At 37.7% G+C, this 18633-nt stretch overlaps 1 protein-coding gene across 1 annotated transcript in view; it reads left to right on the top strand.

Annotated features, from left to right (window-relative positions):
* Nucleotides 1-18633, top strand: part of RGS17 (regulator of G protein signaling 17) — a 94081-nt gene that overhangs the window by 71754 nt on the left and 3694 nt on the right. Inside the window, exons 3-4 of the mRNA XM_047732613.1 lie at nt 8728-8817; nt 10910-11144. Of these exons, the coding sequence (XP_047588569.1) occupies nt 8728-8817; nt 10910-11144 (325 nt within the window). The remainder of the gene's footprint in view (nt 1-8727; nt 8818-10909; nt 11145-18633) is intronic.

Below are 18633 nucleotides of genomic sequence, written 5' to 3'. Positions count from 1 at the left end.
TCATCACGGGGACAAATCAGCATTCCTGGAGCATGGACCACACCGCCACAGGATTCCCAGAGGACTGTACATTCATTCTCTTCTGGGGCTCAATTTCTCCACAAATCTGGCTTATTGCTTTCGTCCTAATTGTTCTCAGAGATGCTTCCTACCTGATCCCATACATATTCACACAGCCAGGAACTAGAACATATAGATATGGGGAGAAGGGTAAGTGATCCTACCAACTTTCAGATGTCTTTCTGAGTATCAACTGCTTGAGCTCCAACTTAACTGATGCATTTAAAGACTTAGATGACTACTTGCCATTTTAATAACAGTGTCTACTAACTAAATAGAAGTCCATTTGGACTTTTCACATCCTAGATATTTGCTTTCCCACAAAAGCATCAACTAACTTAATTATGGCTTACAGGAAAAATTACAGTGGATTGAAGGAAGAGCTTAAAATAGGATTTCAGTCAACCTGAGAACTGAAATAGGAGAGTCTGATGATTGGTGTATATTATATAAAGTACATCTAAATATTCAATCTTGTACTTAACTTTAAGGGCGGGGGTGTGGAAGAAACCTTGTTTATGCCAAATAAAAAAACTTTGGTTATTGAACTAAAAATAAGCTTTACATAATGGATCCGGATTTTAACTATGTAATAACTTGTCAGCAGTTGGCCTTCTAAATCAAATTAAATGTGTTGATGAACTAAAATACCTGGCTTGGAGTTTGAAATAAAAATGTTACACCAATGGAAAAAGGGAATCTTTGAAACTCATCTTTTCAAACAGAAGCATGTGTAGAGAAATTGGTAGCAAAGAGAGGATGAATAGATAAAGAGATTAGTCTTCAGTTTCTATGCATCAGAAGACGAAACGATTGCTTACATAAAACCCAAACTGAAATGAAAATCTTTTGGAAACTCTATTCTCAAAATGGCTCTTTTATTTTTTTATTTTTTTTTTTTCCCCATCTGTGGGATGCTTTTATTCAGAAATCATTCTTTTCTTTTGGGGTGTGCCATGACATAATGGAAAAAGCATAATTTTTGATAAAATCATGCCTCCTCCATTTATTATAAGATACTGGACAAGCTTTTCTCATCTGTAAAGTGTCTCATTGTGAGAATCATGAAGATACTGTTAATATATATTGCAACACAAAGCCTGGGACCTAGTAGCATTCAGTGTCTCTAAATCATTGCTGAAATGGAACCAAAGAGTTGAGAATTTGTTCTCTATTCTTTTATTATTATTATTATTATTATTTTATTCCCATTTTTTAAATTTCTTTTCAGCATAACAGTATTCATAGTTTTTGTACCACACCCAGTGCTCCATGCAATCCGTGCCCTCCTTAATACCCACCACCTGGCTCCCCCAACCTCCCACCCCCCCCCCCCCCGCCCCTTCAAAACCCTCAGGTTGTTTTTCAGAGTCCATAGTCTCTCATGGTTCACCTCCCCTTCCAATTTCCCTCAACTCCCTTCTCCTCTCCATCTCCCCTTGTCCTCCATGCTACTTGTTATGCTCCACAAAAAAGTGAAACCGTATGATAATTGACTCTCTCTGCTTGACTTATTCCACTCAGCATCATCTCTACCAGTCCCGTCCATGTTGCTACAAAAGTTGGGTATTCATCCTTTCTGATGGAGGCATAACACTCCATAGTGTATATGGACCACATCTTCCTTATCCATTCGTCTGTTGAAGGGCATCTTGGTTCTTTTCACAGTTTGGCGACCGTGGCCATTGCTGCTATAAACATTGGAGTACAGATGGCCCTTCTTTTCACTACTTTTAAAGAATTCTCAATTAAAAAAATTTTTTTTCTTGTCTGTTACTAGATAGAAACCTTGTCAAATTAATTTGTTTTAAGAACATATGACTTATGGGGTGCCTGGGTGGCTCAATCAGTTAAGTGTCTGCCTTCGGCTCAGGTCATGATCCCAGGGTCCTGGGATTGAGCCCATCCTCGGGCTCCCTGCTCGGCGGGGAGCCTGCTTCTCTCTCCCTGACTACTGCTTGCGCTTGCGCCCTGTCTGTCTTTGCCAAATAAATAAATAAAATCTTAAAAAAAAAAAAAAAAAGGAGAAGAGACACCGGGGTGGCTCAGTGGGTTAAGCCTCTGTCCTAGGCTCAGGTCATGGTCTCAGGTCTCAGGGTCCTGGGATGGAGCCGGGCTTCAGGCGCTCTGCTCGGCAGGGACCTGCTTCCCCCCTCCCTCTGCCTGCCTCTCTGCCTACTTGTGATCTCTCTCTCTCTCTCTCTGTCAAATAAATAAATAAAATCTTTAAAAAAAAAGAAAGAAAGAAAAAGAAGAAGAATGTATGACTTAAGTTCCATGTTTTCCCAGCAAGAGACATCAGAGTTTCAAACAACTTATTATTGGAAAGGATAACTGAAATGTTAATAGGATAATGCTTGTCTTTTTTTAAAGATTAAATTATTCCTAAGTGAAATGACTTAGGGCTGGGGACTCCCAGAACATTCTCTCAATACCAAAAAGGAAAAATGAGTGCAATTATGTGCACCTCCCAAGATTAAAAGTATCCCCTTCAAGTTTATTTCACTCACAGAAAAACTGAATGACTCTTCTCCAAATCCTTAGAAACACATAATTATCAAACCTCCATGCACATAAGAATAGATATTTTTCCAAAAAGGGTAATTACTCCAAGAAACTTTTTCAGTTTTCTTTTATTCAGTTGATTAAAAAGGATATTTATAAAGGCAACACAGCCATCTAGTGGGCAGAGTTTTAACAGCGGATTATTTTACTTTGGAGAGGTTTTAAGTTGATGAAATAAAAACTCGGGCCAAATAAAATACTTGTTTTATGACACATGGTTTTATTTCTCACATGTCATACGATTATTACACATGATTATCAAGAGCAGGGGGAATATTATTAGGGACTTTTTTTTTTTTAGACAAGCATTGTATAACATTTCCAGACACAAATTTTTAGCCACAATTCCCATCCCCATATACACTATTCAAAACCAAGCCATTTTACCAAAATGTATACATAAAACTGATGATGTTGAAGTCAAAAGCTTGACTATAACTGATTTGTTTATGTGAGAAATTTTGGATGGCATATGGTCACTGCCCCACCTTCTGGTGTCTCTTCTCTTCCATTTGTCACCTTTTCTAAGCAAAGCATCAGTGCTGTTCTCCTCTCTGCACTCCCTTCTCAAAGTTACTCTGCTGATGGAAGCAAGCTGTCCTGCCCAGGAGGCTTTTGGCAGTAGGAACACCTGATCCTTAGTCATGAGCGGTATCTCCTCTTTTCTTCCTCATTTAGGCTTTGCAGTCAAAACCATCTGTAACAACTATTTCTTAGTCATCTCAAATTCCATGGAATTGGGAAATTGTTTCTTGCCAGTATCTACCCTATATTCAGTTCTCTGGGCAATAACTCCCATAGCCTGATAGCCATGGGACAATGCCGAGAGAGAAGGTACTTGCGTTCTGGTTTGCATTACAACTGGTTTGTCCTAAGAGGTTTCCCTCTTCCAAACATTGAAGAGCAACCAATCTTTGTAAATAACTAAAAAGGTTAAAGAAAAAACAATTCTTTTATATAAAGAGAAGTGGCATTGAGTAGTGAAGATGAATATGAGACCGGAAGTCAGAAGATGTGAGTTCAAGGCCAGCCCTGATATGACTTAGTTGTGGAAATGGTGTACATCAACCTCGGGGACTGTTTCCTATGAAATAAAATGGGAATGATGAATAACAAATCCCCTGCTTACCTTGCAGGACTGTTGTGAGAAAGAAGTAGTAAGGTAATGTATGAGGAAGGGTTTTACAATAATGGCAGAGTGTAAGGCTTTATTTCCTCAAGATGAAATTAAAAGGTCTTGGTAAATTTGGAATTGTCATTTCAATATGCAACTAATTTGCCCTTACATTTAATTAAGCATGTGTAATAATTTACCTTTTTATCTCAAGTTTTTAGTCTTGCAACCTTGTGTAGTGGGTCTTAACATTATTCCCAGTAAGAGTGGAGGAAAATAAGGCAATGAAAGGAAAGTCATCTTAAAGGAGGTATATTCTTAATGTTTGGAGAACACCTCGTTGTCTTCTTGGCCCGTTACATAAGCACACCTCACTGCCTATTCTAATTTATCACTCCCACCCTGAAACATCTGATTTACCCATTTTGACCTACATTTATATCATGCCTTTTTACTACTCCAAGCCTCTTACGTGTGACTTTCCCCCCCTCTGCTTGGAATTCCCTTTGTCCCGGTCTCATCTGAAACACCTGCTCTCGTTGTTCAGCTCAGTTTCATCACCTCCTCTGCAAAGCCCCTCTCAATTCCCTCATGCAAAAGTGTAGACACTATAACTACCTGAGAAGCACTGTATGCATACCACTGTTTTAGCCCTCATTGCAGTGCCGTGCGATGCTTATTTACCTGTCAGAGCTTTTCAGTTTTGGAAGCTCTGTCATATTCATCTTGACTTTCCAACCCAGGCAACGTCACATGGGCCAGGTGTCTCATACATATTTATAAATTGCTGTTGACTCCTACATAAAGCTGTAATATTATTTTACCATGGTATTTTTACTGGGGGAAGAAATGAAACATTTAAAGAATAATGTACCAATTTTTTTTCAGAGCCTGAAGGATGTTGATTCCATTTTTGCACCTGAAAATTTGAGGTAGAAGCTGTTAAACAAAACAAAAACAAAACAAAACAAAAAAAAGAAATGAAACATTGATATACTGTGAGAATTTTAAAATATTGAATAGTATCTGTCTTTACCAATGACAGCGAATCTTTCTTAAGCCTTGATGTCACAGTGAATTGAATTCAAGGATCATATTGATTCTTTAGCTAAGATTTTGTGTAAATTTATGTGGTTTTGTGACCGGCCTCCATCCTAGAGTTACCATGGATACTGCAAAGTTTCCATCTTATTTGCAACCATTTCTAGGGCTCTCCCTAAAAACCAGTTGTTTTTCCTACAAAAGTAGACTGTCTTCCAAAAGAGGCCCCGCACACATGCACAGAGATGAATCAGTAGGTAAGCAGCAGGCAATATTTTCCCCACTCGTCCAGCTGCCCTGTAAGCAAACAAAAAATTCACCCACACACAAAGAAGGCATATTTCCTTATTTTCTGTATTTTCAAATGTATTTCTCCCTTCTCAAAGTCACCATTCTAGAAAATTTCTAATGGGATTTTAAATGCTTATGTTAGTAGACTTATCCTAGATTACTGGCACTGTCTTCTATAAAATACTCAAGCTTTGATCAGGACTGCCACAGTGAGCACTGTACATGCGTTCTGTTCTCTTTATGGCTTCAGTTGCTTAAAAAGCAGAAATGTTAGTTAAGAATGTTACAAACATGGTAAAAGTAAAAAAGCAAAACAACAACAAAAACATGTCTCTACATGACCCCTCGTGACTGTTAAGTTTGATTTACTTTTAGAGCTCTTCTCAAGCACATGAACTATGTATATGTTGATTTAGAGCAAATATTTCCTGTTTATTACCTTAAAAAAAAAAAAAAAAAAACTCCTGTGTATTACTTAGAGCACGACCAGGTGAAACTGGAGACAGACCTTAGTCATTCCTAAAACATAGATGGCAAGCAGTTTAGTACCAATTCCTTTATCATTTCTTCCATTTCTCTTCATCTTAAAGTGGAGTTATTAGCAGTTCTTCATAATTGGAACTTTGAAACCAATTTTTTTTTTCCAGAATGGTAGTAAAGGAAAATTAATCAAAAGGACGCTTGACAATTGCTGAAGTCATTTTCTTTCTACAGGGCAGTATTGAATCCAATATTAGATCAAGAAATGGAGTAAACACTGAACATTAAGCAGTTATTGAATATCTATTATAAGCAGTTTTAGTACAAATGTGTGTCCATATTTTGCCATCTGTAGAAATGGAAGATATAAACAGAGCCCAGTATTTCTTGATGATCACTTTAATATGGTGGCATTTGGGATGTTTGTAAATATCGCAGAAACAGATACAGGAGCCAGAATTCATGTTCAGAAACTTGTGAATCATGCATGTGGATTCCAGATTTGTTACTCTACATCAAGGACACAATGGAGAACAATTTTTTTTTCCTAAGATATTGCATAAAGTGAAATATAGCTGCGTTTGTGTGCACACTCTGTGGGACACTGTAGAAATGTAACAGATAAATTCTCAAGGGGTTTATTATTTAATCAGTGAAAACAAGCTCATTGTCTGGCCTTTTTATGGTATCTTACTATATGTGTGCACACATACACACAAAGTGTGGCAGAATGAGTATTAATTTCCTATTTACATACAATCTTTCCAGAATTTACAAAAATTTTGCGTATTTTATAGATTTGGCATCATGAATTTCTCCCAGGAAATTTCACAGGATGTTGTCAATATGTATTCTTACCTCCTCCCACACACTTTCCCGTAATTACTGGAAAGATATCAAATTCAGAGAAGCACTCCTACTCAAAGATACTTTGGGAAGGTAATGGGCCTCCTCTTAAACACATCCCTGACCTAAGTGTGTTGCTACGTGGAGGGCTGAGGGTTCTAGACTACCTCAAACTACAGCTGTATTCACAGTATCCTCACGCAGACACATAAACAACTGTGCTGCCCTCTTTGAATCCCACCTCACTGTTTTCCTCATGGCCGCCCCACCCTGAAGGCTTTGAGGGTTCTAATCCTGGAACTGCCGGCTCTCTGCAGAGCACTGGTCAGTTTGCTGGGTGTTTAACACTCAGCTCTGGTTTCTGCTTCCCGGAATCCTTTGAGCCACACCACTTTTGCAGTTCCCATCGAGTTCCCTTTTCTCCAGGCAGTTCACTTTCCCAAGGAGATTTTCCTGTCTAATCTAAGGTGCAGGTGAGATTAAGGTGAAGCATCCTTAGATGCTTCCAGCATTCTCTCTATCCTCACCCTTGCCCATGAGAATCAAAGAATGAATCGATGTTTGGATGCCTGGATGGCTCAGTTGCTTAACGCGTCCGACTCTCGATTTTGGCTCAGGTCATGATCTCATGGGTTGTGAAACTGAGTTCGGTGTTGGGCTTTCTGTGCAGAGCCTGCCTGAGGATTCTCTCCCTCTGCTACTCCCCCAACTCATTCCTTCTCTCTCTCTGTCATATCTTAAAAAAAAAAATGAATTAATGAGCCAATGTCTCTGCTTTTCAGAGTAAGAACAATAGCTTGTTGTAATCCTTGTCCTGCTATCCCCTTCCTTCTTCACAACCTTTTTTAGTGTCCCTTTTCTGAATTCACACAAGTACTCTATTGCCTTGACACCTTTCAGAGAGCATGGTTTTTAATGGATACTCAATAAAGATTACAGATTTGTGTGACAGAACCGGATTCACATTCCAACCATACAACATATTTAGTATGTGATGTTGGGCCAAACTGCTAGAAGCTCTGTGGCTCACTTTGCTCATCTATAAAATGGGGATAACAAAATTAAAGAGAAAAGGGCACATAATAGGCACTAGGAAATAATGGTTCCATTTCCCCTTGTTGAATAAATGAATGTCTGACAAATGAAAGACATGTTGTCTGGACTTTTGCTCTCTGACAGGCTCCCGTGAGAAGCTTCTTGACTTCTAGACAGAGGGGTCAGTTTGCTAATTCAGTAGCTTGACTTTGCAAGGCTGCTGAGTCATCCCAACCACCCTGCTTCTTTTTTTGTTTGTTTGTTTAAGATTTTATTTATTTATTTGACAGACAGAGATCACAAGTAGGCAGAGAGGCAGGCGGCGGGGGCTCCCCGCTGAGCAGAGAGCCTGATGTGGGGCTCGATCCCAGGACCTTGAGATCATGACCTGAGCTGAAAGCAGAGGCTTTAACCCACTGAGCCACCCAGGTGCCCCAACCACCCTGTTTCTTAGTATCACCCATGACCTCCCTCGTTACATCTTGTTTATACCTAGAGCCTTGAGGGTTTCACTCTGTAGTGCTGCTGAGGGGCAGTTTCTCTGAATCAGACAATTCTTGTTCTGGGTTACTAGAGCCCATGGGATTATCCTAGCTCTTGGTAGTCCTGCAGAACTTTACATCCTAGAGACAGATGCTCTTCTGACCCAGTGCTTCCATCCAGACCCTCACAGTGGCCAGCCTGTCTCTTCCAAGACAATGAAGACGGACTAAATGGGAGGAAAGGGCAAAGACAAAGTCAAATATAAATCTAGTAGTTCAAATTTGAGTGGATGGAGGAGCGATGGTATCAGGGACAGAACACCTAGGATGTAGAAAATGATGATGTGAATTTAGCAAATTTTGTTTCAGATTCTGAAACATCTTACCTTTTTAGCCATCAGTGGGAGAAAATAAATGGAAAGCCAACTATGAATAGAACTAACCAAAATTCAAGATGACATTACTCCAAGGAGCAATATAATGGTGCATATCAAATATTAAAGCACATAATCATGTGAAGTATCTTGGGAGATTTTAAGTAATTCAAATTATGTAAGGACGAAGTCAGAATGTATAACAGGATCCATTTTTGAGATTATTTACTTCATTATTTCATTAAGTAATTATTTTCATTTCTTTAGTGAACATAGGCTTCCCCATCCTTTTTAAATGGTGTCATTCTTCGTGTACCTTATATATTCTCACATAGTTGAGAATAAAATTCTCCTGTGAAATAGTTTCCTACAATTTTTTTTCTTTTCTTTAAATAATTAGTTTTCCCTAGATAAAATAAAATGTTGTACTGCCTTGCAGCCTCACTGTTAGGAACGAAGAAAGAGGGGAAAATGTGGGAAGACCCACGCATACCACAAAAATGGAGAGCATCCAGGTCTTAGAGGAATGGTAAGTGTGCTTCCCCTTGAAATTGTGTCCGGTACTTGTACACCACTTACCTCTATGCAGTGCTGGAACATTAGCCCTTGTGTCCCGATGCTCCTCAGAATGGTTTTTGAATGCCTTCTCGGTCCGGGAGATCTTATTTTGTGACGGCAACTGCTTTTCATCAATTTTTCTATTAGCTATGTTAAGCTATCAGCTAAAACACTGCCTGAGTTTATCTCTCTTTCAAAAAGTAATGACTGTTAAGATGAATTAGCCCCTGATTGCCCTAATTCTTATCTTTCTGTGAATATTTTTTCTAAGCGTTTCTCTTCCTCAGGAAAGAGTCTGAAACACACAGAAAAAGATATATAATTACCTCACTTAGTCAGAAAGGGCACCCAGCTGGTCCCTGATCCCATTTCCTTCAGAACAGATTCTACCCAGGTATTTTCTCTAGAATGAGAATCAAGTTCTCATTGCAGTATCTACAGAATAAAATTAAAATACAAGTCGATTAGTTGTATGATGATAGGTGCTTTTATTTTCTGCTTCCTATGAAAAGATTTTAATGTTGGTGCCTCATCGTAATTTTTCCACCTTTAAACTTTTTTAAGTGAAAGAGGAAGTTCAGACATTTTGGATCAGTGACAAATCTATTTAATATACTTGGTCAAAAAAATAAGAAAAAATAAAATATAAGTACTTCTTGGACCAAATGTATTTTGAGTTGGAAAATTCTTTTTTTTCTTTCCCTTTTTTAAAAATATTTTTTTTTAAAAAATTCCAGTTAACATACCATATAATGTTAGTTTTAGGTGTATAATGCAGTGATTCAATGCTTCCATACAACACCCTGTGCTCATCACGACAATCGCATTCCTTAATCCCCATCATTTATTTCTCCCATCCTCCCACCCACCTCCCTTCTGGTAACCATTAGTTTGTTTTCTATAGTTAAGAATCTGTTTCTTGCTTTGCTCCCCCTTTTTTTTCCCGCTTTGTTCATTTGTTTTGTTTTTTAATTCCCTATATAAGTAAAATCATATGGTGTTTCTTTCTCAGACTTATTTCACTTAGCGTAATACTCTCTAGTTCCATCCATGTCATTGCTGAGTAATATTCCATTGTATATATACACCATGTCTTCGTTACCCATTCATCAAGTGATGGACACTTGTGTTTTTTCCATAATGTGGCTATTGTAGATAATGCTGCTGTAAACATTGGGCTGCACATACCCCTTGAATTAGTGCTCTTGTATTCTTTGGGTAAATACCTATAGAGTCATTGCTGGATCGTAGGGTAGTCCTCTTTTAACTTTTGGAGGAGGTTGGAAAATTCTTAAATAAACCGATGGATAGGAAAGCAAGATTGGGATCAATTTAACCATAAGAATCTCTAAGCTTCTCTTTCCATTTCTTTGAAGTATAACCAAAGGGAGTAACAACTGGTGGTTTCTGCATGAACATAGTCACTGAAAACTTAAATATAAGTATCTAGAAAGTCCTCAGTATCATTATAAAGGCCTTGAGATTTTTAGCTCTAATAATTCCATTCATGGGTAATACTCTATTCATAATACTTTAATAGAGTAATACTAGAGCTTAGGAAAATATGCAACAAGTGCATAAAATTTAGAACCAGTGACAAATGAAAAAGTACCTGTTAGAGAGGAAAAGAGAAGCAGTACCTTATGGCTTTAAAGTTAAAATATACATCAAAAAATATAAATACTTAAAAGATGCAACAAAAAATTCAATTTGCCCTTCAAATTAATGCATAAGGTGTCTGTCAATTTGCAATATATTGTTAAGTTTGAACATTTCCAGGCTTCATTATGAATTATGAGGACCGTGAGAAATAGTGTGTATAACCCTTTGCTGTTTGAATGCTTTGCTCCCTAACACACATTTGTGCCTAAACGAATTTTTTTTAATACCCAGAAGTGAGTAGCCTAGTCCTCGCAGATACTTGACAGATAAGAGCAAAATAATTGTCAATGACCACTAGATGGCAGCAAATGAATAGCAATTTCTGTCCTTTCTCCCCTCTGCCGACCAAGTATTCTTACATCAGAGTTGCCTTTGATGATGGCCCAATTCTGTGTTTGCAGCCAAAACCCCACTTCAGATGAAGTCTTGTCCTGGTCTCAAAATTTTGACAAGATGATGAAGGCCCCAGCAGGAAGAAACCTTTTCAGAGAGTTTCTCCGAACAGAATACAGTGAAGAGAACCTACTTTTCTGGCTTGCCTGTGAAGACTTAAAGAAAGAGCAGAACAAAAAAGTAATTGAAGAAAAGGCCAGAATGATCTATGAAGATTACATCTCTATACTATCACCAAAAGAGGTAAAAATCTGGAAAATATTTATGGGCTTCCTAAGACCAAGGATGAACCCAAAGGGACCTCTGTCCACGTTGGGTAATGCATGGGGTGTGGGCAGTCTAGAAGGCTTCCCTGGGGAGATAATTTAGATTTTACTTTGAGAACCTACCTGAACATATGTTTGAAGGCTAGGTTTCCCCACTATGCTTTGATCATTTATCTCTCTCTGAACTGTGGGGCTGGCTACTTGCTTTTCAGAACTAACATTGCAAAGCCTCTTAAATACAGTTTGCTTAATACAGTGACTTACGCTAAGAGGAAAAGAATTTACTGTGGGGCAGTTTTTCTCTAAGTGTGGTCCCCAGATCTCCTGTCTAAGGATCACCAGGAGCATTTGTTTGAAAAGCAAATTCTAGAGGCCTACCCAGGACTTCTGAATCTGAATTTTTGGAAATACAGCCCAGGAATCTGGACTTTTAACAAGCTTTCCATGTGCACACTAGTTTGAAAACCTCTAATAGGAGCTTTAAAAAAAAAAAAAAAAGCTACTATGTTTATTGATGCTTATGGTAGAATTTTTGTAGGATTAAAGAATGGGCATTTATGACCCATTAATATTCTTAGGAGAGAGAAGGGTAATAGCAATTCTTTTATTTATTTCGGTTACCCTGTTACTGAAAGTGCAAGCTTTTTTTTTTCTTTTTTTTTTTTTTTTTTTTTGCCATTTTGCTAAAACATGCCTAATTAATAAGGAACATTTCAAGCAAACAAATTAACACTTTTCCATTAACTTTTTAAAAAATAATTTGATCCTAAGTAATGCTCCATCTGCCAAAGTGAAAAGGACTTGATGAGGGAGGAATTAGTAGGGTAGCCAGGCCTCTGCAGGGCTGAGTGACAGAGTTCCACTCCACACCACCCTCTTTTTGTCTTTCCTGTCTCTGTGCACTGAAATGTCCTGACCTGAAATGTACAGGTCCACACTCCTATCCTGTGTGCCCATCTACAATCTTCCCTAGAAATTTCCTAGTAATATTCTCTGCTCATTGGGGCTTCCTCCAGTCCGGGATGTGGCCCCAACCTACCCTACACCCCTCACCCTGAAATCTATAAAACGAATCCACGTCTGTGTTTGGAAGGCTACATATAAATGATTTCACTTCTAATAAGGTGTACCTTAGTAAGTTTTAAAAATTTGTTAAGTTATAATTGCCATTGGTATTCCAGAGGACCCCAAGAGTATTGTCTCCACAAGATGAGAGACCTGGAATTGGATATACCAAGATTGTTTTATTTTTTTATTTCCCTCATGAATGTAGAGAAAAGTATTCCTGGAAAAAGGGTGCGCAGAATTTTTTTCTGTAGCCTCAGTGCATTTCTTATAGATGCTACTTTGTGGTTCTAACCTCAGAACTACATGCTTCAGGTTGGTAGTCTATCTGGAAGCTCAGCACCTAGCCACTTCTTCTTGGATTTTATTAGCAGATACATTTCATTCTCATTTTTAAGTTTGCATTACATGGCAAAGATATCAAACGATCCAAATGTGCCCAATGATGTGCTTCTGTTGCACATAATTGTTGCTTGGGAAGATTATCTAGCCCGTTTCTCTCCCCAAAATATATATTATGTATCATGTGAAAATGGTAATTGCCTCGATTATCTAGTCCATTCTTTGTACTATGATAGGTGTTCTACTTTAAAATAATGTTGGTAGAAAAAATATTCTCCATACAAAGTACATAGAATTCCTTTATTTCACAGTCTTCATTTACTAGTTTTTAGTTTTTATGGGAAACACTTTCCCATTATCTTCAGACTCCCAATTTTCAGGTGTCACAGATTAATGGAGCTTTGTAAAATAAACAGTTTTCATAAAATTACTTCTTGGGGCCACAGTTTCAAGCTATCTTAGTTATTGATTACTGAACTAAAAACTATTGGATTTTCATTGTTTTTGCAAAAGTAATGGAGTTTTGTTTTAGCCTAATTTATTTTGAATATGAGTTTCACCAAAAAGTCATTAAAATATTATTTTCTGATCAAAAGCACTACCTTCCCTAAGTTAAATGGACTAATATTTAGTGTAACAGAAATATATCTTTTCTCTTTTGTGTATCTATATTTGGGCCATTACCCACTCTTTAATATCCTCAAAATACCACACACACACAGAGAGAGAAGCAACATGCACATTTTTATCATTTTGCTACTTGTGTACTGACTTGTAAAAAACTCTTGACAAAGAATCTAAATGGACTGTACGAAGTGCCTTTTTTTTCCTTTCTAATTTAATTTTATTTTGTGTATGTGTGTGTTCCAAAATTCATTGTTTATGCACCACACCCAGTGCTCCATGCAATATGTGCCCTCCTTAATACCCACCACCAGGCTCACCCAACCCTCCACCCCCCGCCCCTCCAAAACCCTCAGTTTGTTTCTCAGAGTCCACAGTCTCTCGGGTTTGTTTCCCCCTCCAATTTCCCCCAACTCACGACGAAATGCCTTTGTTTAGCAAAAGGATTGTTCTCCTGTCAACATAGTAATTACATTTGATCATTTGATCATCGTTTATTAGCAAAAACAAATAAACCAAAAGTAGGTATTTGCAATTATAAAAGAAAATTGTTTATAAGTTATATTTTAAGCCAAGATATAAATTTATTTGCTCTTAAACCACGACCTGACTCACTGAGACACTTACAAAATGGCATGCACTTTCTGGCCACCCCAGAGTCCTTCCCAAAATGTTAACATCTCACTGGCCTCTCTGTGCAAAGAATCTCTGATCAGCCACAATACATTAATAAGTGTCTGATGATACCAAGTTGTCACCCTTCCAATGTTGTTTTCCAACACTGGGGAGAATACATGTCACATCAAGACAGCCCTGACCGTATAGTAGTAAGAGCACTGAACTCATCATTCAGATGCTGGGATTCTGGTTCTGGATCTGCTTCAGGCTGAGCGTGTGGCCTGGGAAAAATTAGTTCACTTCTCTGATTTGTTGTTCAGTTGCTTTGTTTACCAAAGTAAAGATAAAATGGGACACAGAGACTAGTAAACCAAATCCAGAATGACAACTGTAAGGCTCTTGTGCTACTACTCCATTCTCTCCACCAAGTGATGTGGCTAATCTATTATGGTTCTTACTGCTATACCCTGATTCAACCAGAGAATTTCTCTCAACGCAGTATTCAAAGCAGCCAGGCTACAAACTGTTAGAGTTGGGATCGATTTCCCATTTGGGGACTAGATAATCTGGCCTTTCTATCTCTGAAATTCTGTAACTGTTTCGGTTTACTTTGAATATTTTTAAAGAACATGAAAATTTGAATCATTTATAAAATAAGGACTAAATAACAATTATCAGGATTCCATTCTTAACTAGAACCTCACTTTTCTTCATTATACTCATTTTATCTTAATTTGATAGAGTTATCATGTTCCTCTTGGTTAAATGTAGAGAAAGTCTACATTCTTAAAATTATTTATATTTAGATAACTTATTTTTTTCATGAAGCCAGTGTGTTTGAAATTATATTTCATTACTTGAAGAGCATGTTTTATGCATTTTAAATAATTTGAGAATTATGTTATAAAATAGATGTTTGTAGTCTGGAGACAGTATAGCCTTCATTTTTTGGTATAGTGTATATTTCGAGAGGGAAAGGACAAATTTTCAATTTAAAAAAAGCGAAACACATAAAGAACAGCATTTTTCAAAAGTAAAATTTTCTATGTAATGTTCTCAAAGACAGAATCAATGGGGGTAGTAAAGAGGAATTTAAGATTGACAGTACTCTTACTGCAAATCATAGATGCTGATGGCAGTTTATATTTATTAAATATTGAAAAGACAAACCCAGAAAAATTAATAACTTTAGTAAAAAGTCTGTTTGGGTTTCCTGGGCTGGCTCATGCAACTCTTGAACTCCTATAAGTCTGAGCACCACATTGAGTGTAAAGATTAATTAAAAAATAAAATCTCCAAAAAAAGTCTACTTAAAAGCTATTACCTACCATAAACAGCATTGAGCTGTTGAATGAATAATTATAAATCTTGCAACAAACGTAAAACTGCTCAGTTTTCTACAAATCTCTTTAGTGATGGCATTTTCCTTAACGGGAGCTGTAATTCAGCCCTCCTGCTGCTTACCATCCTTATGACACTGAGCAACTAACTCACTTTAGGGGTCTCTGGCCTCAGTTTCCTCATTTTGCAGAATAATGGCATGGAGAAAGCTCAAAAACTCACTAAATCTCTAACTTTATGGCTTTCTCCCATGGTGATTTGAATCCTGGTAGGGGTTGTTTGCTTCTTTGATTTCATCCTGAATTTCCAGTTATTATCTGGGAGAAAAAAAAAAGCAGTAAACCTATTTAAATTCCAAAATTCTCTAAAAATAATGCATATGTGATAGACATGTGGATTCTGTGTTTGCAAGTATGTACCCCTTTAAGCAAAATTATGTGAATTGTTTTTTCTAAGCAGGACTCATTTGACTATATTTTCCTAGATTCATTTATTTGTGCCTGCATATTTTCATTCAAAAAATATTTGGCTATTTCCTATGAGCCAGATACTGGGTTAGATGTTGGGAATATGTTGGTGAACAAGAAAACACTGGCCTATCATTTACAGATCTTACATTTCAGGAAAACAGATAAATCATCTCAAAAGCAAGTAACTAGCAGAATACCCTCTAGTTCCATTCATGTTGTTGCAAATGGCAAGATTTCGTTTCTTTTAATGGCTACATACTATCCCATTGTGTGTATGTGTGTGTGTATAATACACACACACACACACAAACACACACACAAACACACACACACCATGTCTTCTTTATCCATTCATCTGTTGATGGACATCTAGGTTCTTTCCATTGTTTGGCCATTGTGGACATTGCTGCTATAAATAGCCAATCAAAGAAAGACAATTATCATATGATCTCTCTGATATGAGGAATTTGAGAGGGAGGGTGGGAGGTTGTGAGGGGTAGGGAGGGAAAAAATGAAACAAGAGGGAGGAAGACAAACCATAAGAGACTCTTAATCTCACGAAACAAACTGAGGGTTGCTAGAGGGTAGGGGTGGGAAGAACAGGGTGGCTGGGTTATGGACATTGGGGAGGGTATGTGCTATGGTGAGGGCTGTGAATTGCGTAGGCCTGATGATTCACAGACCTGTACCCCTGGGGCAAATAATACATTATATGTTAATAAAAATAAAATAAAAAATAAAAAAAAGCAAGCAACTAAAAAATGTGATGAATATAACGGGGATGGAGGTCAATGGTGGTATTTAGATGAGGGGAAGTCAGGTAGGGTCATTCTGAAAAGGGAAAATTCAAGTTGATAGAAAGTCTGAAGATACTGTGTTTATCAAAAAGGTGTCATGATACTTAAGGCCTATTATTATTATTATTATTACCTTACATTGGGCTTAAACTTTGTTATTGACAAAATGGTCTCACATATATTATCACAATATAAGTCTCACAAGAATCCTTTAGCCATTGGGAGACAGGGCACCATTTTACAGCAAAGGAAATAAACAGATTCTCAAAGAGGCAGAACAACTATTATAGGACATCCTAACTGTATACCTGGTAAAGAGTGGACAGAAGCCCAAGGTCTTCTCATTCCAAATGTGGTGCCCTTTCAGTGTAATATGCTGACTAGGAATCCCATCGTCTAGTATTTTCTTCATGACACTTCCACAGATTTCTATAAACCCAACCTTAGAACTTGAGACAAAATGAGAAATAATGTTCATAACCACATGCCTGAACTCTCCCTAGACGAGCAAGATAAACTTCCCCATCATTTGGGCCCTACCAGGAATATGGCTACTGTACTTTATCCAGTGATCTTTGTTCCAAGAAATCAATTCCAATAGTCTTATTTGCAATTTATAATTATTTTCAGCAGAAATAATTAACACAGAATAATATGACTAAAAGTACACATGATATAAATTTATTATAACCAATGGGGGAATAAGATATTCTTCACAAAATTTAACATGAGAAAACCAAGTTTAGTTAAAATTAAAGAGAATATCACTGGTAAAATTGAATATGAACTTATAAAGGAAAAAGGAACAAAAATCAGAATTTTACTTCAAAAAGAATCCTAAATAAAGCAACTTGGGTAAAATTAGAGATAAAATGGGAAAAAAAATGGAGGAGAAAAACATAATCATGATACCTAAAAATTGTTTTAAGGAAATTACCTAATTAATTTGAGGATGATCTCCACAAGGGAAAAAGACTTTCAGTGAAAATTCATCATTTTCAGCATAATTCTGCCCCAAATGTCCACAATGTCAAAATTTCCATTGCATCTTGATGGCTAGAACAGAAAGGCAGGGTCAACACATAGCATACAGCCCTCTGGTGACATTCACTTATCTCAGTGTTCTCCTCCACTGGGTAGGGAATGTAGCAAGATTAAACAGGTAGATCACTCAGCTTGAGCCGGGTTTTCCCCAGCCACACTAGCAAGACCTGTCTTCATTGCCTCCGCTTTCGTTCCACACTCATGATGAACCTTCAGCTCTCATGCTGTTTTTCTCCCAACTAGTTTGTGGAGTTACAGGTGGAACATATCTGTATGTTTGCGAGCCACTTGCCTTTCTTCTTCTTCTGTCTCCTGCTCCTTGTGCGAGGGAATAGCTTCCAAGCTCCTCCCACAAAGTCCCTTAAGCCTTCTAAACGTCACTTGCCACCTCTCAACACTGCCAGTGTTCCCAGCACTGCTACAGCTGCTGGGTGAATGCTGCCAAATTCATAGGAGCCGTGTGGTGCCCCGTCCCGACAGAGTACTTCTTTTTCTGTTAATGCTGTGACTGTGAATGGTGCCTTCCCTTCCCCTACCTAGATGTGAGTCTGTGAGGACTGAGTACTACCGGAGCCCTGTTACGCAACGATAGCTCGGCTTGTGCTTCTCAACTTTCTCTTCCCTTGGGATGACTTCTTTATGGGAAACTCCTCAGTCCCATAGGCACTGGACCCCAGATTAGATAGGATCATGAGCCATCCAGTTGTGCCTGAATCCTATGGTGACTATGGCTCAGGCCCATGCTGGGATCCCCCCACCCCCACTAACTTGTATTATAGATGTTCCACAGTCTGAAGCATAAAGATACCACCAGATGAAACTATAGATTTTTACACCCATGGGGTTTATCCTTGTTATTTGACCTCTCTACACTGCTTTTGACTGACAGCCTTTCCAAACAAGCAGAACTTAAGGTAAATATTTTCTTTTTTAAATAGAAATAGCAAATGAGTTTTGTTACAGGTTACTAAATGTCAGATGACTTTCTCTGTGATATTTCACTATGGTTTTCGATTTGCACAAAAATAAAATTATACAGTGAGAACTCAAGACATTTAATAATTCAAGGTATTTTATTTCTGTTTTAAGATAACTAATATGGTTCTAACCACAAGCAATTATACTGTATTTAATTATGCTGTTATTTAAGAAATAAATGATCTTC

The sequence above is a fragment of the Lutra lutra genome, chromosome 6 (genome assembly GCF_902655055.1).
Source record: "Lutra lutra chromosome 6, mLutLut1.2, whole genome shotgun sequence".
Classification (NCBI taxonomy): Eukaryota; Metazoa; Chordata; class Mammalia; order Carnivora; family Mustelidae; genus Lutra; species Lutra lutra.
Note: the sequence above shows the minus strand (reverse complement) of the source record. Positions and strands in the feature narration are given on the sequence as shown.